Source organism: Malaclemys terrapin, chromosome 1 (assembly GCF_027887155.1).
Source record: "Malaclemys terrapin pileata isolate rMalTer1 chromosome 1, rMalTer1.hap1, whole genome shotgun sequence".
Taxonomy (NCBI): Eukaryota; Metazoa; Chordata; order Testudines; family Emydidae; genus Malaclemys; species Malaclemys terrapin.
In genome coordinates this window covers 143,681,439-143,704,630 of record NC_071505.1, presented here as the reverse complement: position 1 = coordinate 143,704,630, position 23,192 = coordinate 143,681,439, and the positions used below count along the sequence as shown (strand labels likewise).

Below are 23,192 nucleotides of genomic sequence, written 5' to 3'. Positions count from 1 at the left end.
TGGCAAGTGTGTGTGTGTTGCGCTGGGAGATGTGTTGAATTGTGTCTGGTGCTGGCAGCGGGGTTGTGCTGAGAAATTTATATTGAATTGTACGGGTGGTGAATAAGTGGTGTGCTGTCCTGGGAGGCTAAAGTGTGTTTGGGATTATTGTATCTGCTTGCTGTGTGGGTGGTTGTGCAGATTTGTTTCAGGGTGGGGGGGAGGAGGGAGGTGCTGCAATGGGAGATGTGTTGATTTGTGTGGGTGGCGGTTATAGGTGTGGCAACTGGGTTAAGTAATCCATCATCTGTGCAGTCTCCCTCATACAACCAATGAAACTGCTGCATGCAAATTAGCTACAGAGTAAGAGCAGTGATTGGTTGAGTTATCTCTGATATCAACAATCAGGCTCTTGGCATGGCACAGATATAACATGACTTACTGTAACTGTACATTGCAAAAGTATAATTCATGAAGTCTAAATGGCTAAGAACTTAAAATTGGGATGGTAATAGAGCACAAAACCCAGTGATGATTCAACCTGGTGATATTCTGAACAGAAAGAGCCCTCAAACATTCTTGTAGCTGTTTTCATCCTTCACATTGACTCTATAGACATAACAGTCATCAGTGTGACACAGAGTGACATTTCTGGAATCTTATTATATTAATTATCTGTAAACTATGGTGCAAGAATCCCCAAAATACATGCTTTTCACATTTCAGTCATTTGTTACACATTTTACTTGTGTAACCCACAGGTCAAACTGTATGTTGTGTTGCTCCCGCTGTGGGCCCCTCCATGCCCAATTCAGAAAATGAGTCTGTTGTTACTCTTGGATTGATAGCCTTGTTCTTTAGCACAACTTAAAAAATTGTGCTTTTAAATTCTGGTGGTCCTTGGTTCAATTCCCAAGGTCGAACAAGACGGCATTTGACACATTTACACGTGTCACATACTGAGGGTTGACAGGTATGCTTTCATGGTGGCAGGGATGGAGTACCTAGAGGAAGGTGGAACAGAGTACATAGATCTGCTGGTGGAATACAGGTACTCTGCTGCTGCAGCCGCACCTAGCTTTATCCAGTTTCCAGAAGTCCAATGAGAAGCTATGGTGTGTTTCAGGATGTGTGTGATGACAGATCGACAGGTTACATCATCACTGATATATATATATATATATATGTAGGGTTGCTCTTGGTATGCTTACTTTCCGTAATTTTTAAATGGGAATAAAAGTTTATAAAAACATTTATCGAGGTATGTTATAGCCTCTCATACCCTTCAGAAGGGTCGACAGTCAGGATTGGCTTCAGCAGCGCAGTTTCTCCTTCTGATTCCCAGCCAGGTGCAGCTCCCCTTCTCCCTGACTCTGGGGAGCTATCCACTGAGGTACACCTAAAGCTGCATAAAAATTAAGAAATTAACAAACACAAACTATGCTTAATGACAGATAAGGTTGCATCTGGACACACCCCATCCACTGAAAACTTTAAAAGCATGGAAATAAAAAGGGGAAAAATTCTTGCATTCCTTTCCATCTTTATATTGCCTACAATGTTGTTGATAACACATCAGAACACTCCAAAAGGCATTCACTTCCCATCTCCAACATAAGACTGAACTGTGACCTCATATACTGTTATATCAATTATACATATAGGTGCATGTGACTGTCACATTTCATGCATTTTGAAAGTTATTTACCTTAACACCGATGAAGTCAATGCTAAGGTTTTTTGATAGAGTGTTAGTTTGATGAAGTTGGTATAGGTATTGATTTTTGGTATCTTTTCAAGCTGGGAAGTGAAAGCCTTTGGAGTGTGTTACTGACCGTGTGGTAGGCAACATGAAAGTGGACACGAATGCAGGAGTCTTTCCTCTCAACTTCATATTTCCATGCTTTAAAGAATTTGGATGGATGGGATGTGTTCTGATGTCTTCTTAACTGTCACTAAATGTAGTTTTTGTTTGTTAATTAATATGGTTGAGGTAAAGCTGCTGGATGTTGGGTTTACTGAAACATTTAATTCTCTACTCAGTGTGCAACAGCAGAGAAGATTGCTAAAATATCCTGTTTTGCATTGAGAGGGATTACTTCTAGAGTGCTAGCAGAACTTTAATTAAGGGGTGCCTAAATGTTTCTAATGCCTTGTTCATACTTAAAATATTAGCCACCTGTTAAATCACACGTAAATTTGTACCAGTGCAGTTTAACCTGGTACACTGGTAATAAAGCTCTCCAGCACAACAAAGATGCATTCAGTTACTCGACTTTGTGAAAAATTCTCTTTTTAGCCTAAAAATTTCTAGGCCTGGTTTTTGCCCAAGGATGAATTTTTTGCAAAGTTTGCCCAAGAGTCAAATCCCATTAAGAACAAAGAAAATGAATAGGAACATTTTTACAATCTTTTCTTTAAAAATCAGGTCAGCAGTGTTTGCCTGAAACCCCAATCTCTATAAGCAGGTATTCTTGCTGGGAAAAAGTTATGTGAGTTTTGTTAATGGTGCAGTTAGCTCATTATCACATCTGGATAGAAAGTGAGGATAGAGTAGCTCTAGGTTGGACCCAAGGTGTAGGCTGAGCAGCCCTGTGGAAGGAAGCATTTGAGCAAGTAAACTTAGGGGGTGACGAGGAGGAGGTTTGTAATGCATTTTGTGTTTCACTGAGTTTCTTTTGTGAATAAAACCAAATCCCAAGAAGGGAATAATTTTAACTCACCACAAGTTGTGAGGGCTGTTTAAATCAAGCTGGAAAAGGGACAATTCTGTCTTATCTCTGAATTTTGATTTTAGGACAGCCTTCACAATGGGGTATTTCCTGTCTCCATGACAACCACAGGCAGACCAGATCTTTGCTTGGAGTCTGGCCTATGGCTGCCCTTCAGGAAGATCTCTCCAAACGACAGCCTCCAAAGCTAAAAAAGTTTTACTATAATAAAACTCAACTGAAACCATTTGCAGTAAAGCATTGACATGAAATTTAGGGATTTGGTAAAGAAACACACATTCTTTTCAAATATTACAAGCAAGCAAAAGCCAAAACCAACAAAACAAATTAATCAACCAAAAAACCCTTCACACTCAGGACATAATGCAATCCTCCAAGGAAGGTTCATCAATTTACACCTGTAGAATTGAAAAGGAACTTAAGGGTTATGGGGGCACCCTGTGCACCTAACACTCTTATACCAAACACAGCATCACCAAGGGTGAGGATGCTGATGTTATAGTATCAGAAGAAGTATGGATATGGAAGACCATGAAGTAGCCTTACAGATCTCCTCATAAAATGTGTGTGATCACTCTGCAACACCCCACCACCCACCCCAATTGCTGCTTTTTGCAGAGTGCATAGTAATGAGACGATCTGTACCTCAGACTTTTAATGCCTCTGCTATATACACCTTTATTCCTCTGCAGGCTCTGTTCACATCTAACATATGCATTTCTACTTCCTTAGGATATTTGAATTCAAGCAGAAGGGCAGCACTACCACCTCCTATTATATGAGGAAGATTGTGGTGCCTTGGAAATAGAGACGTAGCTAGTTCAAAGAACTACCATGTTTGACAAAACGTATAACTGAGAATTCACTGAGAGCATGCCAAAACAGTCTGGGACAAAGAATAATAAAGAATCCTTATTGAGGTTGCAGGAACAAACCATCCCGATGTGTAGAAAGAATAGTAAATATGGCAGGCAACCAGCTTGGCTTAACAGTGAAACCCTTGCTGATCTTAAAGACAAAAAAAAAAAAGCTTACAAGAAGTGGACGATTGGACAAATGACCAGGGAGGAGTATAAAAATATTGCTCAGGCTTGCAGGAGTGAAATCAGGAAGGCCAAATCACACTTGGAGTTGCAGATAGCAAGGGATGTTAAGAGTAACAAGAAGGGTTTCTACAGGTATGTTAGCAACAATATGGTCAAGGAAAGTGTGGGCCCCTTACTGAATGGGGGAGGCAACCCAGTGACAGAGGATGTGGAAAAAGCTAATGTACCCAGTGCTTTTTTTGCCTCTGTCTTCACAAACAAGGTCAGCTCCCAGACTATTGCACTGGGCAGCACAGTATGGGGAGGAGGTGACCAGCCCTCTGTGGAGAAATAAGTGGTTCGGGACCATTTAGAAAAGCTGGACGAGCACAACTCCATGGGGCCTTATGCACTGCATCCAAAGGTGCTAAAGGAGTTGGCAGATGTGATTGCGGAGCCATTGGCCATTACCTTTGAAAACTTATGGTGATCAGGGAAGGTCCTGGATGGCTGGAAAAAAGCTAATGTTGTGCCCATCTTTTAAAAAGGGAAGGAGGAGGATCTGGGGAACTACAGGCCAGTCAGCCTCACCTCAGTCCCTGGAAAAATCATGGAGCAGGTCCTCAAGGAATCAATTTTGAAGCATTTAGAGAAGAGGAAAGTGATCAGGAATAGTCAGCAAGGATTCACCAAGGGCAAGTCATGCCTGACTAACCTAATTGCCTTCTATGAGGAGATAACTGGCTCTGTGGATGAGGGGAAAGCAGTGGACGTGTTATTCCTTGACTTTAGCAAAGATTTTGATACGGTCTCTCACAGTATTCTTGCCAGCACGTTAAAGAAATATGGGCTGGATGAATGGACTATAAGATGGATAGAAAGCTGGCTAGATCATTGGGCTCAACGAGTAGTGATCAATGGCTCCATGTCTAGTTGGCAGCCAGTATCAAGCAGAGTGCACCAAGGGTCGGTTCTGGGGCTGATTTTGTTCAATATCTTCATTAAATGATCTGGAGGATGGCGTGGATTGCACCCTCAGCAAGTTTGCAGATGACACTAAACTGGGAGGAGTGGTAGATACGCTGGAGGGTAGGGATAGGATACAGAGGGAACTAGACAAATTAGAGGATTGGGCCAAAAGAAATCTGATGAGGTTCAACAAGGACAAGTGCAGAGTCCTGCACTTAGGACGGAAGAATCCCACGCACTGCTACAGATTAGGGACCATGTGGCTAGGCAGCAGTTCTGTAGAAAAGGACCTAGGGGTTACAGTGGACGAGAAACTGGATATGAGTCAACAGGTGTGCCTTTGTGGCCAAGAAGGCTAACGGCATTTTGGGCTTTATAAGTAGGGGCATTGCCAGCAGATCGAGGGACGTGATCATTTCCCTCTATTCAGCATTGGTGAGGCCTAATCTGGAGTACTGTGTCCAGTTTTGGGCCCCACACTACAAGAAGGATGTGGAAAAATTGCAAAGAGTCCAGCAGAGAGCAACAAAAATGATTAGGGGGCCGGAGTACATGACTTATGAGGAGAGGCTGGGGGAACTACGATTATTTAGTCTACAGAAGAGAAGAATGGGGGGGGGGGGATTTGATAGCTGCTTTCAACTACCTAAAAGGGGGTTACAAAGAGGATGGATCTAGACTGTTCTGAGTGGTAGTAGATAACAGAACAAGGAGCAATGGTCTCAAGTTGCAGTGGGGGAGGTCTAGGTTGGATATTAGGAAAAACTTTTTCACTAGGAGGGTGCTGAAGCACTGGAATGGGTTAGCTAGGGAGGTGGTGGAATCTCCTTCCTTAGAGGTTTTTAAGGTCAGACTTGGCAAAGCCCTGGCTGGGATCATTTAGTTGGTGATTGGTCCTGCTTTGAGCAGGGGGATTGGACTAGATGACCTCCTGAGGTCCCTACCAACTCTGATATTCTATGTCGACTGGGTATGACACTTTCAGTGAGAAGAGGAAGAGATCTGCCAACTGTGAAGTTGAAAGGTGGATATTAAGATATGTAGATCAAGAATCTGCATATTGCCAGAGGACCAATATGTGTGACGAACCTCTGGATTCTGTTATATGACAGTTATGAGAGATTCTCCCGGGTTTCTTATAATGCAGTATGACTGCAGTCACTAACTTGTCTTTCCCATGCTCAAACCATCATGTACAAACACTAGAATGTCCTTTGTCCTGATAATGGATTCCCCGTAAAGTCATCTAAACTCAAGTGATACATAGACATTATTTGTGAATTTCCTCAGAGATGCTAGGAAGATGTTTATCATCTTCTTAAAGTAAGTGACTTTGTTTCCTTACTCTCAGCTTCCCTGATAATGGATTGGACAACACTGGATATTGGTTTAGGATATGTCCCTGTTGCACTATGTTTTTTCGTTATGTGTTGAGAGTTTGAGAGGAGGTTCCAGTTAAAGATAGGGGATCACAGCCTCTGCTTTTGCATGTCTTCCTCACATCTCTCATCCACACCTCTTCTGGTTTTCCAATTGGACCTGAATGCAAATAGGTTTCCAGCCTGGTCTGGGAGGCACCTAAAGGCTAGATGATCTAGAGTGCATTCCCTTGTGTCTTGCTGAGCCAGCTGAACCTGTCTTTTCTTCTTGATGTAGAACCCTGGGTAATCGACTGAGAGCTTTTGCCAAGGACATGAATAAGACAGTGCTGAAGATTTTTGACTTTCTTAACAACGATATACACACCGCTATTCTGAAGAATCATGTGCTGGAAATGGAGACGTGAAGTTGATGGTCCATATCGTGAGACAGATTATACTCAACCTGGGCTGTAATTGCCCCTTCCACTTATTCACTCAAAGCCATGTCTCTGAAGATTTTTCGCAATGGCTGCTGGACCCAACATAACATGAGAAGGTTGTCTAGACAAGAGTAGATATGTATCCATTTCACTTGAAGGGAGGGACAAAATGGCAATTTGTGAATATCCATGTAGAAATTTAGTACCTCCCTTCTGGACATTTTGGAAAATGCTTCTTGTAACAGAAGCTAAGTTATCTATGGTGACTCTCCCTGATTAGATGTTCAGCAGATCGCTAGGAGGTGTATTTTCGTATTCTTATTGCTATAATAATGGATTTAAGTATTTCCACCTAGAATACTGATCTCCTTAAGGACATGTTGACATCCGAGATCTAAAGTTGGTTGCATGCCAGTTTCTCTTTGAATCACAAAAAATCTTGTGCATTGTCCAAAATATCTGTCTCTGCATGGAATTGGTTCTGTTGTTTCAATGTCTAGGAGATGGACTATTGCACTCTCCATCCTGTGATGGTATGAATGGTTTCATTGATGTGTTGGTTTACTTTAACTTACTTTGGGGAAAAGGTAAGCTTGTCCCTCGGACAATGAGCTAATTCTACTGACTTCGCTAGTCTTCGCTAGTTATCTCAAGTACCTGAAGTGGTTTACTTTCAGGTAACGGCCCACCCTGAAGTGCCCCTCATGGGGGGGTGAGGGGTGAGGAAATCTGCTCAGACTTGGGAAACCCCAAACAAAAGAAACTTTTGGGGTTGGATGGTTTTCCAGAGAATCAGACTCTTGCTCTTCCTATTACCAGGAAAGGCAGCAATGGCATCCTCCTACCACATAATCTCTATGCTAGAACCTGGAGGAGCAGTGGCTTCAAACACCTGCCGAGATAAGACAGTCTGAAGATTCTCTCTCACTGGAAGCGTAGACAGACTTATCCCCTTGTCTACAGCCTCAGTGTCTACTTTGTCTCTATGCTCTCCTCAAAGAGCTTACCAACAAAAAAATGAGAACGATATCAGATTTTAGCTTGCAATTCCCGTTTCTTCAGGTGGAGCCATAGGCCCCTAAGATGTGTCTTTGATAATTTTGAATGTACGATACAGCAAACTGGAGTCAGGTAAAGCACCAGTCCCGAAAATGTTGCTTGGGAAATCTAGTTTAAAACAGAGTTTATGCAGGGGTTTTTTTTTTTGCTGATGCTCACAATGGGCTCCTTATTGTCTACAGAACAGCACAATAGGAAACTGCAGGCAAAACTCTCAGGATTCAAACTACTGCATCCATGTTTAGTCTGAATGATCTTATTCTCCTCCGTAGGTTTGGTGGGAATACTCCTTCAGCTGATCTGACTACGGAAGCCATAGCAGGCTTCTGGCCTGGTCTCAGAGGAGGGAGCTTCCATGCAGCCTGCTCAACTGTCTCAGCATGGACCTCATCCACATACAGCCTACGATCTGGTTTCACCACCACCTGCTGTCTGCCATTTCTGATGGGGGAGAAGCTGAAAGTGCTGTCCTTCAAACCGTCCTCAGAAAGAAAGGTGTTTCCACCCAAAACCCTACTTTCTTTTGAGGGCAACTACACCTGTATTTCCCCTTAGTGGTTCAGCAAGGGCACCCACTCTCAGGGTCCCCTGGCTGCCACCTCTCATGGGTTGAGACCCACATCTCTCTCCCTTCTGATTAGAGTATTCCCTGCCTTCTCTTTGTTATTCCCAGCAAAAGATAGTCTGCCTAAACAGGCCTGTTTGTTTCACCCTTCAGAGATGGTACACAGTGTAATTGCCAACAGTTATAAATTACCACCCAGCACTTCCTATGCAAGCCTATTTTATTCTTAAGGTAAAAACCATTACAGAGAAAACATATTAAAATAATAAAAACCTATACGCATACTAATAAACTTACCAGAGATCACCCCAATTGCCTCCAACATATGCTCTTCCAGGTGAGTCTTTCAAACACAAAAGGGGGTGGTCAACAAGTCCATAGAATCATAGAAGATTAGGGTTGGAAGAGACCTCAGGAGGTCATCTAGTCCAACCCCCTGCTCAAAGCAGGACCAACACCAACTAAATCATCCCAGCCAGGGCTTTGTCAAGCCGGGCCTTAAAAACCTCTAAGGATGGAGAGTCCAGAACAGACTCAGCTCAGAACTAGCATACCCATGAAAAGTTTAGTCCACCTTTATATAGTTCAGGGATCTCTGATCTGGAGTTTCCAGGAGCAGGTAATCAGTATATAATGGGTTCTTCTCCTCAGGGGATAGCTTCAAAAGGCCTCCTAGAAAACCGACTTCACACATATTGTCCCAACAGTCCTCTGACGTTCCTAACATTTACATTAGTCGTGTCCCTAGAAAAGTTGCATACAATCCTACAATAACACAAACAATTGTGTTTTTAATACAATGGACCCCAGAGGTATTAAACCTAATTGAATAAAGTGTAATTTAATTCAATAAAGTTTATTCAGGATACTGCAGGAAATTGCCATTTGTCACAGGCAGTTTTGAGACAAAAACCTCAAAGCCAATGAGGAAACTTGAGACGTTTAGTTTAAAATATTTTTTAAATCCTGTGAAAGCTCTGCCACAAAGTGAGACCTGCAGTCTGTTACAAGTGCAGATTGGAGGCAGACAATTCTGGAAAGTTCTTCCTGAGGGACAACCCTAACCCAGGCTCAAAGCCACCAAAATCACCAGTGTAAACACAACTATGCTGACAGAAGAGTGCATCTGTCACCATAGTGGATGTTGTTTGAGAAGGTGGTATTATTGTGCCACCAGGACTTATCCTCCTATTGGTATATGCTGTGATTACATTGGGGCGGGGGGGGGGGGGGGTGTCTATACCAGCATAGACATGCTTTGCCAGCACAGCCTCTGTAGAGTAGACATGGCCTTTAAATGAAATTTGTTCCTACACTGAGCACTGAAGACAGCATGGTAAAAGAGTTACCTTTTCCGTAACTGGCGTTCTTCTAGATGTGTTGCTCATGTCTATTCCACAATAGGTGTGCGTGCTCGCCACATGCACCAGTGTCGGAAGTTTTCCCCCTAGCAGTACCTGTAGGGGAGCGCCCTAACGACTCCTAGAGTGGCGGCTGCCTGGTGTGGTATAAGGGGAGCTGCGCGCTCTCCCCACCCTCAGTTCCTTCTTGCCAGACAACTACGGCAGAAGGGAAGGAGGGCAGGATGTGGAATAGACATGAGCAACACATCTCGAAGAACACCAGTTACGGAAAAGGTAACTGTCTTTTCTTCTTTGAGTGATTGCTCATGTGTAATCCACAACAGGTGATTCCAAGCTATATCTGTTGGAGGTGGGTAGGAGTTCACAAATTCTTGGGATGGAGCACAGCCCTGCCGAACGCAGCGTCTTCTCTGGTCTGGGAGACTATCGCATAATGCGAGGTGAACGTGTGAACGGAAGACCATGTGGCAGCCATGGAAATGACCTGAATGGGGACATGGGCTAAAAAGGCAGCAGATGAGGCTTGCGCCCTAGTCGAGTGTGCCCTTACAATCGACGGCAGAGGGATTCCCGCCAGGTCATAACAGGTATGGATGCACGATCCAGTTGGAGAGCTGCTGAGTGGAGATCGGCTGACCTCCCATGCATTCAACCGAGGAGATGAACAGCTGTGAAGACTTCCTGAATGGTTTAGTCTGTTCCGGGTAAAAGGCCAGAGCCTGTCTCATATCCAGCATATGGAGGCGGCACTCCTCACTGGACACATGGGGCTTGGGGCAGAGGACCGAAGGAAAACGTCCTGACCCATGTGGTAGGCGGAGACCACCTTCGGGGGGAACGAAGGATGTGGACGGAGCTGGACCTTATCCTTATGGAACACTGTGTACGGGGGCTCGGAGGTCAGGGCCCTGAGTTCCAAGACCTGTCCAGCTGATGTGATCGCCACCAGGAAGGCTACCTTCCACGACAGGTGCGACCAGGAACATGTAGCTAATGGCTCAACGGTGGGACCCGTCAACCGGGCCAGCACCAAGTTTAGGTCCCATTGGGAGCCTAACTTATGGGAAGAGACGATTCAATCCCTTACGGAATCGGCCAATCATAGCGTGGGAGAATACCGTGTGCCCCTGCACCAGCGTGTGGAAGGACGATATGGCCACCAAATGCATCTTGACGGATGAGGGTGCCAGGCCTTGGGCTCTAAGGTGAAGGAGATAGTCTAAAATGAGCTGGATTATGGCAGCCAAGGGGGAAAACGCCCTGCTCAGCCGCCCATCGGGAAAACCAAGACCACTTTGCCAAGTAGGCTCGACGCATGGAGCGTCGCCTGCTTTCCAAGAGGACATGCTGAACCCCTTCTGAGCATGTCCTTTCCTCCCGGCCTAACCATTGAGCAGCCACGCCGTGAGGTGGAGTGCCACTAGGTTGGGATGTAGGAGGCAGCCCTGGTCCTGGAAGACCAGATCCGGGCGGGATGGCAACAGCCCTGGCAGGGTAACCGCCAGGCTCATGAGGGTCCTGTACCAATGTTGCCTGGGCCACGCCAGGGCAATCAGGAGGACCCAGGCCCTGACCGTCTTTATCTTTTCCAAGACCTTGCCGATCAGTGGGAATGGGGGGAAGGCATAGAGAAACTGGACTGACCAGGATAGGAGGAAGGCATTGGGGATAGCGCCCAGTCCCAGCCCCGCCCCCAGAGCAGAACTAGGGACATTGACAGTTCTGCCAAGTCGCGAACAGGTCCACCTGGGGAGTTCCCCACTCTTGGAAAAGTCTGTGCACCACCTCTGTGTGGAGAGACCACTCGTGCTGAGAGGAGAAGTCCCGGCTCAAGCGATCTGCCCGCGAGTTCCAGGTGCCCGGTAGGTGGTAGGCCTGGAGGCAAATGTCGTGGGCTATACAGAAGTCCCACAGCCTGAGGGCTTCCAGGCAGAGGGCAGAGGATCGTCCCTGACTTGCCTGTTGATGTAAAATATCAAGGCCGTGTTGTCCATGAGAACCCTGACCACCCTGCCCTCCAGGTGCGAGCGGAAGGACACACACGCCAGCCAGACCACCCTGAGTTCCTTGATGTTTATGTGGAAGGCCAGGTCCTGAGCAGACCACAGAGCTTGGGTCTGAATGTCCCCCAAATGGGCTTCCCCACCCCAGGTCCAATGCATCAGACACCAGTTCCATCGATGGGGGCTTGCATCTGAATGGGACCCCTCGGAGCATGATTCCAAGGGAGGACCACCATTGTAGGGAGATGATCACCGGCTCAGGCACAGTGAGGACCTTGTCCATTATGTCTGGGGCCTGGGAAAACACCGAGGCCAACCAGAGCTGGAGGGGCCTCATCCTGAGTCTGGTGTGGTGAACCACATATGTGCACGCCGACATGTGTCCGGTGATAGGGAGGCCCTGTCCGACATGGTGTCCAGAACTAACCCGATAAACTCTATGCGTTGTACTGGGACTAATGTGGACTTGGTGTTGTTCACCAACAGGCCCAGAGTGGTGCACGTGGACAGGAGTGCCACGTGATCCCGCACCTGTGACCAAGAGCTGTCCTTGACCAGCCAGTCATCCAGATAGGGGAAGATCTGGACCCCATGGCATCTGAGGTAGGCCGCTACTACCGACATACACTTTGTGAATACCCTGGGGGCAGTGGACAGGCCAAACGGGAAGACCGTAAATTGGTAGTGTTCCTGCCCAACCATGAAACGGAGGAAGTGCCCGTGCCCCTCGAATATATGGATGTGGAAGTACGCGTCCTGCAGATTGAGGGCAGCGTACCAGTCCCCGGGATCCAGGGAGGGGATGATGAAGGCCAGAGAGACCATGCGGAACTTGAGCTTCACCATGAACTGGTTCAGGCCTCGCAGGTCCAGGATGGGCCTGAGCCCCCCTTTGGCCTGCGGGATAAGGAAATAGCAGGAGTAGTACCCCTTGCATATGAACTCCGCTGGCACCACTTCCACCACTCCGAGGCCCAGGAGCCGCCCCACCTCCTGCTCGAGCAGAGCCTCGTGAGAGGGGTCCCCCAGGAGGGACAGGGACAGAGGGTGGTTGGGCGGGGTAGAGGTAAACTGGATGGTGTCGCCCCGGGAGATGGTGCTGAGGACCCATTGGTGTGAGGTCAGCCGCAACCACTCCGGGAGAAAAGCACACAACTGATTGGAGAAGGGAAGCTTTATTGTGGGTGGATCCCTGATACGAACTGGTAGGTCACCCCCGGGCGTCCTGTCAAAACTGCCGTTTCTCCGCCTGTTTGCCCTTGGAGGACCCAGGCTAGGGGGCGGACCGGGACTGCCTCTACGGGCATTTCTTATAGTCCCGCAACTTTTTATAAGAGGGCTCGTATTTAGCGTGGGTGGCCTGCTGTGGCTTAAACTTGGGTCTAGCCGGAGCCAGAACATAGAGGCCAAGAGTCTTAAGCGTAGTGCAGGAGACTGAGGCCATGCGGTTTTATGTCCGTCTGTTCCACAAACGGAGCCTTGCCGTCAAACGGGACATCCTGCACCTCACTGAACAGCCCAGACAGCAAAAGCCACAATGCCCTTCTCATGGACACCGCAGAGGCCATGTCAGCCACATCCAATGCTGCCTGCAGGGTTGCCCTGGCAGCCGCTGTACCCTCCTCCACCAGAGCTTTGAACTCCTTCCTGTCACGCTCATGGAGGGAGTCCTTGAATTTGGGCAGAGAGCCCTACAGATTGAACTCATACCGACCCGAGAGAGCTTGACTGTTTGCCACCCGTAACTGAAAACTCGACGAATAAATTTTTCTCCCAAATGAATCCAGCCTCCTTGAGTCTTTATTTTTTGGAGTAGGGGCTGGTTGGCCCTGCCGCTCCCTGTGGTTGACTGACTCCACCACCAGGGAGTTAGGGGCAGGGAGGGTGTATAGATATTCATGCCCCTTGGCGGGCACAAAGTATTTGCGCTCTGCTCTTGCCCCCCATCTCAAAGAGGAGGCCGGGGTTTGCCCCAAGGCATTTTAAATTTTTGCCACCCCTTCGTGAAGTGCCAGGGCCACCCTGACAGGTAAGGCAGATAAGATAAGATGTTGAAGAGGGAGTCCGAGGGCTCCTCCACCTCCTCTGCCTGAAGGTTGAGGTTTGATGCCACCCTTTTCAATAGTTCCTGGTGGGATTGAGAGTCCTCCTGCAGGACGGAGGGAGGAGTGGCTGTAATCGCCACATCAGGGGAGAGTGAGGAGGTGGGCGCGGTATTTTGCATGTCCACCGGCACCGGAGGATCCACCACTTGATTGCTCTCCGGGCACAGCGCCAAAGATGCACGTCTCACTGCCTCCGTCCTTGGGAGGCTGGGAGAAGGAGGCCAACGGCCATTCCGGAGGCTGCGTCAGGGGCCATGGGGCCCACTGGTACCACTGTGCCGGCCATGGAGCCCGGTGCCACTGCACCTGCTGTGGCACCGGTGGAGCAGGCTGTTCGGCCTGGCTGGCCTGTCCCATCGATCGACGACTACGAAGGGAGGCCTGGCTGGCGTATGCCCTGCTGCTGTCCCTGGACCGGAAGGAGCGGCGGTGCTGGGAGTGGTGCCAACCATGAGATCGTGACCCTGACGTGGAAGAACGGTACCGCTGGTAGCAGCTGCTCCGCGATCAGCTCCGGGACAGCGATCGACGCCCAGGAGTGCGGGAGCAAGATGACGAACAGGAACGCGTCAATGTTCATGTTGTGACTGGCTCTGATAGGTCCTCATCTCTGAGGGGCTTCAATGGCATCTGCCTCAGTCTCGTCGGTGTCCGCTCTTCGAGGCAGAGCAGTGCCTGGAGTCTTTGTCAGTCGGAACCAAACTGAACAACCTGGTGGGGGTCGACTACGCATGGGACGGTTGCTGAGTGGTGAACGGCGTCGGGAACATTCCCTCAACTGTGACCGGTACCGAGTTGGGTGGCGACTGTGGAGATCCCAGCGGTGGCTTGCCTCTGGACTGCGGAGCCAGCATTGGCAGTGCCTCTGGTACTGGCATGGACATAATGTCCTGGGCCCGCTTGCAGGGCCTCCGGCACGGAGGGCATCCGGACATCCGGGGAAGCCTGCTCCAAATGGGCCGGGCTACTCCACTCAACCTGAGTCGGAGGCCTGGAGGCTGATGGGGACCAAGAACTGCCCAACATGGGTCTAGACTCTCCCCCTGTTTTGCCCCGGTGCCGTGGCAGAGAAGGCCTCTTCTTAGCCTTCTTGGCATGCCCTGCAGACAGGGAGCAGCGCCGACTGGTAGATGGTGCCAGGGGGTCGCCGCGCCGACATCACGGTACCCGGTGCCAATTCGGAGTGACCCCAGCTCCGGCATGCCAACGCTGACCCCATCAGGATGGCCCAGAGCTGAATGTCTCTCTCTCTTTTGGTCCAAGACTTGAATGACTTGCAAATTTTGCAGCGATCGCTGAGATGGGTTTCACCCAAACAGTGTAAACAGTCCGCGTGCGGATCACTCACTGGCACGGGTCACCTACCAAGTGTCGCATGACTTAAAACCCGGGGCATGGGGCATGCCCGGCTCGGGCGCATTAAACTAAACTAATCAAACTACTTTAATTACAAGTACTACTACACTGAACGAACAAGAGTTCTGGAGGAGAGCTGCAGACAAGCTGGAACAGAGCAGTTCCGAAGCTCCTTCACTGGCGGCAAGAAGGAACTGAGGGTGAAGGGAGCGCACAGCACCCCTTATACTGCACCATGGAGGCGCCACTCCAGGGGTCGCGGGGGGCGCTCCCCTACGGGTACTGCTAGGGGAAAAACTTCCGGTACCGGTGCACATGGCAAGCATGCACACCTATTGTGGAATACACATGAGCAATCACTTGAAGAAGAATAAAAGTTGAGAGTCAGGGAGGAGAAGTCCTCAGCTTGAGGATCAGTGCTTTTCAATATCTTGCTAAAAACGGTTTTTGATTTTAGTTGATCTGGATAGGCTAAAACGAGGTACAATGGGAATGTAGACAAGAAGAAATTAAGCAAGTATTTGACACAGTAGATTTCCAGATTAAGTGGTGAAGTAAAGAAGTGTTTGTGTGTTTAACCAAAATTTGGCTGAGTATCTAACCACACTGGGTGTTGAGGGGATGAGCTCACAGGGGATTAGTGGTTTTTGTTTTATTTGCTGATCGGGCTTTCCTCCAGATTTTTTGTAGCAATGTTGTTTTCTTGCATTTAATAGAAAGCATTTTGCTTTCTTCTGGCATAACATTTCCTCCTGTCTCAAGTGTTTGAATTTGGGGGAAAAAAAAAAAAAAAAAAACTTTAAAATGTTTTAAGCTAACAAATTCCATAGCAGAGATGGCAGCATTGTTAAAGCCTTCCACAAATATAGGCTGGTCATATATAAACTATAATTGCAATGCCACCTGATGGGCATTCCTCCTAGACTGAAGGACAAAGATCACTAAAGGAACATAGCTGGGTAAGTTACCTGGATCTGTGCTCTGTTTCCAGCTGTAATGTTGGATATTGTCCAACATGCCTCCTTTTTGATAGATTCCTTAGGGCTGCTCAGCAAGTGCAATAAACTTTGCAGAGCTGAGCAATTCAGAATTACCTGAAGAGAGAGACAGAGAGAGACACACACACCTTAGACTGTGTCCAGAAAAGACAGCCATTTGAACACAGGTGGGGAGGGATAGCTCAGTGGTTTGATCACTGGCCTGCTAAACCCAGGATTGTGAGTTCAGTCCTTGAGGGGGCCACTTGGGGATCTGGGGCAAAATCAGTACTTGGTCCTGCTAGTGAAGGCAGGGGGCTGGACTCGATGACCTTTCAGGGTCCCTTCCAGTTCTAGGAGATAGGTACATCTCCATATTATAAAAAAAAAAAAAAAAAAATCCCTAAAAGGGAAGACCATCACCAACATTTATCTAGCACTTTTCACCAGATGTTCGCAGAATGTTTCACAAAACAGTAATTAATCCCCTTGTTAAGTAAATAAGTGTTGTCCTCATTTTATGGACAGGGAAACTGATGCACAGAGAAATTAAGTGATTCAGTGCAGGGACCAGGTGTTTAATACGTATTTATACAGCACCTAGCACAATATGAGGTCCTGGATCCAAATGTGGCCCTAATGAACATGAAGGAGGTTTTGTTTTTTGTTTTTATTGGTTTTCTTTTTGCACTGAGACTCCTTAAATAGACAGGCTCTGCATTTCTTTGGCTCTCTAGTTCCCTGCTTCACTGTCTCAGCCTGTGAGGCCTGGTCCACACTATAACCGACTCCTGGATTCCAGTTGTGAACACCAAGATTCCCCCCAGAATGGATTTCTGTGACCGAGTTATATACGAAAGAAACTGGTTGTTAAATACAACAATGTTAACATAACCCTCAGATACGGGCTATAAACAATGCACTGTGACAATTAGAAAGATCACACAACTGTCTCAAGTACTACTTCCGTTAAACTGAAACAGAATGTTTCTGGTTGCTACTAACTGGTCTTCCTACCTGAACTCAGTGTTATGAAACTGAAGAAGATATATCAAAATGATGTATTCTCATACACGATATGTCATCAGTGAACTCATTACTGGGTTAGGAAAAGACAGTTAGCTTTTCCGTAACTGGTGTTCTTCGAAATGTGTTGCTCATGTCTATTCCACAGTAGGTGTGCGTGCTCGCCACGTGCACCGGTGCCAGAAGTTTTCCCCCTAGCCGTACCAGTGCGGGGGAGCGCCTCCCATGACCCCTGGAGTGGCGCCTGCCTGGTGCAGTATAAGGGGAGCTGCGCGCTCTCCCCACCCTCAGTTCCTTCTTGCCAGACAACTACGGCAGAAGGGAAGGAGGGCGGGATGTGGAATAGACATGAGCAACACATCTCGAAGAACACCAGTTACGGAAAAGGTAACTGTCTTTTCTTCTTTGAGTGATTGCTCATGTGTATTCCACAGTAGGTGATTCCAAGCTATACCTATTGGAGGTGGGTAGGAGTTCACAAGTTCCTGGGACAGAGTACCGCCCTGCTGAACCTGGCATCATCCCTGGTTTGGGAGACTATCGCATAGTGCGAGGTGAACGTGTGAACCGAAGACCACGTGGCTGCCCTACAAATGTCCTGTATAGGTACGTGGGCCACGAAGGCAGCCGACGAGGCCTGCGCCCGCATCAAGTATGCCCTCACAATGGGCAGTGGCGGGACACCCACCAGCTCGTAACGGGAGCGGATGCACGAAATGATCGAGTTGGAAAGCCACTGCGTGGAAATCGGCTGGCCCCTCGCGCGCTCAGCCGAGGCGATGAACAGTTGCAAGGACTTTCTGAATGGCTTGGTTCGCTCAGAAAGTAGAAAGCCAGAGCCCGCCGCACATCGAGCATGTGGAGACAGCACTCCTCACTAGTTGCGTGAGGCTTGGGGCAGAGGACTGGTAGAAAAATGTCCTGACTCATGTGGTAGGCAGAGACCACCTTCGTAAGGAACGCGGGGTGTGGGCGGAGCTGGACCTTGTCCATATGAAAGACCGTATATGGCGACTCGAAGTTCAGGGCTCTGAGCTCCGAGACCCACCCGGCCGATGTGATAGCAACCAGGAAGGCCATGTTTCACGAGAGGTGAGACCAGGAACACGTGGCTAACGGTTCAACCAAGGGGGCCCCGTAAGACAGGCCAGCACCAGATTCAGGTCCCATTGTGGGACCAGGGGCTTAGAATACGGGTAAAGCCGGTCCAAACCCTTAAGCAACTGGCTGGTCATAGCATGGGAGAACACACTGTCATCACCGGGAACCTTGCGATCGAGTCGAACTTGGGTTTTGCCGGAGCAGGGACATAGAGACCCAAGGTCTGGAGGGTCGTGCGGGAGTCTTTCATGCCGTGCAGCCTTGCGTCTGTCTCCTCCACAAACAGCGCCTTCCTGTCGAAAGGGAGATCCTGCATGGACGATTGCGCTTCGCTGGATAGCCCAGAGAGCAGGAGCCATGACACCCGTCTCATGGACACCACCGAGGCTATGGACCGAGCGGCCGTGTCTGTTGCATCCAAAGCGGCCTGCAGGGATACACTTGTGGTCGCTGCCCCTTCCTCCATGAGCACCTTAGACCAGGGGTCTCCAAACTACGGCCCGTGGGCTGGATACAGTCCATGGCTTCGATTTGTCCGGCCCCCCAACCAACATCGCATCGGGCGGCGGGACCCCGGCTGGCAGGAGCCTGCGGCAGGAATCCCAGAGCAGCGGCGGGCTGAGCAGCTCAGCCCACCACCGCTCTAGGGTTCCCGCCGCGGGCACGTGCCAGTCTGTCTCAGCCCGCTGCCAGCCTGGGTTCCTTCACCCAGGCCAGCAGTGGGTGCTGGGTGGGGTCAGTGGCGGGACCCCGGCTGGCAGGAGCCTGTGGTGGGAACCCCAGAGCAGCAGCGGAACTTCATGATGTCACTGCATTCCTGCCAGGGTCGCAGAGCCAATGAGCACACAGTAGGTAGGTTAGTAGCGGCAGAAGGAACCGGATGTATGATAAGTCATTGTTGTTTCCCTCGGTTTTTGTCTTAGCACGTATCAGACTAGTGACAAACGTATATTCGTTATGTTTAAGTCCATTGCTATTGGGGCAATTATGTTGGGAAAAGGACAGAAGAGAAAGGTTGATTCTGAATGTCGCGTGCTTAAAGAACAATGGAGTGTGGACTATTTCGGTATCAAATCAGGTAGTAAAGCATTGTGTTTAATATGTAACGAAACTATTGAAGTGCTAAAAGAATACAACATTCATAGACATTATGAAACCAAACACTTGTCAAACTACTCTCAATTTATGGGAAAGCTACGTTCAGATAAATTAGAATCCATGAAATGTGGCTTATCATCACAACAGTTTATATTTAAGAAGAAGAAAACCGAGAACGAAGCTGCAATGAGGGCCAGCTTCTGAGTGGCACACCTATTAGCAAAATGAGGAAAACTATTTACTGGTGGCGAGCTAGTTAAAATATGTATGATTCAAGCAGCTGAAGAAATATGCCCAGAAAAAGTAGATTTATTTAAGACAATTAGTCTTTTGGTGAACACAGTTGCTCGCAGAATCGAGGACATTGGCAGTAATATAATTTTCCAGCTGAATGAAAAGGCTAAGAAGTTTGAGTGGTTTTCCCTCGTACTTGACGAGTCAACCGATGTTTCCAATACTTTGCAGCTGCTGTTGTTTATTCGCTGTGTTGGCAGTAATTTTGAAGTTTCGGAAGAACTAGCTTCTGTGCATAGTATGCATGGAACAACCACAGGTGAAGAGATTTTCAAAGAAATTGAAAAGTCACTTTCTCAATACAACCTGCAATGGAAACAACTTATGGGGGGGGGAGGGATAGCTCAGTGGTTTGAGCGTTGCCCTGCTAAACCCAGGGTTGTGAGTTCAATCCTTGAGGGGGCCACTTGGGGATCTGGGGCAAAATCAGTACTTGGTCCTGCTAAGGAAGGCAGGGGGCTGGACTCGATGACCTTTCAAGGTCCCTTCCAGTTCTAGGAGATGGGATATCTCCATTATTATTATTATTATATTATTATTATTATTATTAAGTGTGTTACAACCAATGGCAGTAGACACATGTGCGGTTCAAAAAAAGGTTTGGTTGGACAAATCTACAAAGCTTTGTGAAAGTGTGGGCTGTCCCAAGCCTATGATTTTTCATTGCATTCTTCATCAGCAAGCATTGTGCAGGAAATATTTGGATTTGTCATGTGTTATGGAACCTGTAGTTTCAACCGTGAATTTCATTTACTTGCATGGACTTAACCATAGTCAGTTCCAAGCATTTCTAGTGGAAATAGAATCAGAATATCATGATTTGCCCTACCACACTTCAGTTCGATGACTTAGCTGTGGAAAGTTTGTGTCGTGATTTTTCAAGCTTAAAACTGAAATTGAAATGTTCTTAAATAAAAAAAAACAACCTCTACCTTTACTCACAAACAGTGAATGGCTCTGGAAATTAGCTTTTTTCGTAGACTTGACCAAGCACATGAATGACTTCAATCTTAGACTACAAGGGGAAAATGGGCTTATCTGTGACATGTACTCCCAGGTGAAAGCATTCAGGCAAAAACTAGTTCTTTTCGAGTCCCAACTGATGAGGGACTGCTTTGCTCATTTTACATGTTGTGAAAAGTTCAACCAAGAAACTGAATCACAATTCCCAACTAGGTTTGCACAAGAAATCATTTCTGATCTGAAACTACAATTCCAGGAGCGTTTCTCTAACCTTGATGTGAATGCAGGAGAAATATGGATCTTCCAAAACCCATTTGATTGCGAACTTGAAACACTGCCACCTGAACTTCAAATTGAAGTGATTGACCTGCAATCCAATGACTTGTTGAAGGACAAATATAAGAAAGGAAATCTGATAGAGTTCTATAAATGCCTGCCAAGTGATCATTATGCCCATGTAAAAAACTTTGTCTGCGGATTAATGTCAGTGTTTGGTACTACTTATGTGTGTGAAAAAACATTTTTGATGATGGAATATGTGAAATCCAACTACAGATTGACCTTGTCTGATGAACATTTACAATCAATTATGATGATAGGGAACACTAACTTTGAACTACAGCTAAATGCAATTTTGTCAGAAAAACATCAGTACCATACTTCTCACTAATCCTAAAATAATATTTCTTTTTTTAATGATTTTGCATATATTTATTTTTTCACAGTCGCTTCGGCCTGCGAAGCCCCTTCAAAAATCTAATACGGCCCTCGTCTCAAAGTTTAGAGACCCCTGCCTTAGACTCTTTTCTATCGCGCTCCCGGAGGGAGTCCTTGAACTTGGGGAGGGATCCCCAGAGATTAAATTCGTAGCGACCCAGGAGAGCCTGATGGTTTGCTACTCTTAGCTGGAAGCTTGATGACTAATAAATTTTCTCCTGAAAGCATCCAGCCTCTGAGAGTCTTTGTTCTTAGGAGTCGGGGCTGGCTGCCCCTGCCGCTCCCTGTGGTTGACCGACTCAAGGAGTTGGGTGCCGGGTGGGTATACAAATTTTCGTGCTCCTTACTGGGTACAAAGTACTTGCACTCCGCCTTTTTAGCGATGGGAGCCAATGAGGCTGGTGTTTGCCACAGGGCATTTGAAATTCTTGCCACCCCTTCATGGAGCGGCAAAGGCCACCCTGCCCAGTGCCAAGGAGGACAGCACATTGAACAGAGAGTCTGAGTGCTCCTCCATCTCCTCTGCCTGGAGGTGAAGGTTTACTGCCACCCTTTTTAAGAGCTCTTGGTGGGCCTGGTAGTCCTCCTGCGGGACGGAGGGGGGCAGGGCCGCAATCAGCTCCTCCAGACAGGGCGAGGAGGCCGGTGCGGTGCTTTCGGTGTCAGCTGGCAGCGGAGGATCCACCACCTGGTTGGACTCTGGGCATGGCGCTGAGGATATGGGTTCCACCAACTCCTTTCTTGGTGGTCTAGGGATTGAGGCCGATGGTACTTCCGATGTCTCGGCCACCGAGTGAGTCCCTATAAGGAGCTGCACCAGGGGCCACGGTACCCACTGGTACCACTGGGCCGGCCATGACCCTCGGTGCCACTGCACTTGCTGAGGCACTGGTGGGGCCAGCTGATTGGGCTGCCTATCTGGGCCTGTAGACAAGCGACTGTGAGCGGAAGCCAGGCTGGCGTACAACCCGCTGCTGTCTCTGGACCGGGAGTGGTGGTGGTGCCAGGATGTACGTCGACCACGGGACCGCGACCTCGAGGCGGAAGAACGGCACCGACGGTAGTAGCTGCTCCACTAACAGTCTCACAAGGCGCCAGCGATCGACACCCGGAGCTACGGTGCCTTGGCGGAAACTTGGAGCAGGAGCCCGGGCAGGAAGGGCGTCGATGGCCGTGCTGCGACCGACTGCAGTACCTCCTTGGAAACAAGGACCGTTGGCGACGTCCGCCACGGTCCTATCGGTATTCACTCAGCAAAGATGAGCAGTGCCAGGAGTCCCGATCGGATGGCACCCATCCAGATAGCCTGGCTGGTGTCAAGGGCGATCCACATGGACTGAGCCCTGAACGGTCACTGGACGGTGAGTGGTGTCGGGAATATTGCCTCGACTGAGACCGGTACCGGGCCGGTGGTGACTGCGGCGATCCCAGTGGTGGCTTGCCTCTGGAGCGTGGGGCCGACATCGGCGGAGCTCCAGGAACCAGCATGGACATAACGTCCATAGCCGCCTGGAGGGCTTCGGGCGTAGATGGCATCCGGAGAGGCCTGCTCCGAAGGGGCCGGGCTACCCTGCTCAACGTGAGTCAGAGGCCTAGGGCCCGGTGGGGATCGAGGACTACCCAACATGGGCCTAGCCTCTGTCCCAGACTTCCCTCGGTGCCGTTGCGAAGAGGAAGTCTTTCCGGTCCTCTTGGCATGCCCCGTGCAAGGGGAGCAGTGTCGACTAGTCTCCACATACTGACGCCGCAGTGCTGGGTACCAGTTTGGAGCGGCGTGCTGGGGTTGGGGCCAGCCCCGACTCCATCAGGATGGCCCAGAGTCTAATGTCCCTAATGTCTATGTCCCTTTTGTTCTTTTAGTCCGGGGCTTGAACGACTTGCAGATCTTGCACCTTTCACTGATATGGGTTTCTGCTAAGCAGCGCAGATAGTCTGTGTGCAGGTCACTCCTTGGCATAGAACGCCTGCAAGAGCCGCACGACTTAAATCCCGGGGCACGCCCCGGCCCGGGCTCACTAACTAAACTTAACTGAAAAGCTAACTGGCTACAGGTACTAC

At 48.5% G+C, this 23,192-nt stretch overlaps 1 protein-coding gene across 5 annotated transcripts in view; it reads right to left on the bottom strand.

The window, feature by feature from the left end:
- The window catches only part of KPNA1 (karyopherin subunit alpha 1), a 144,841-nt gene that overhangs the window by 35,293 nt on the left and 86,356 nt on the right, over positions 1 to 23,192 (bottom strand). For 4 of the 5 annotated variants that reach the window (XM_054042296.1, XM_054042263.1, XM_054042279.1 and 1 more), the window contains exon 11: positions 15,927 to 16,052. The exons of the other annotated variant lie outside the window; for it this stretch is intronic. In XM_054042296.1, coding sequence (XP_053898271.1) covers positions 15,927 to 16,052 — 126 coding nt within the window. The remainder of the gene's footprint in view (positions 1 to 15,926; positions 16,053 to 23,192) is intronic. 5 annotated transcript variants of the gene reach the window in all.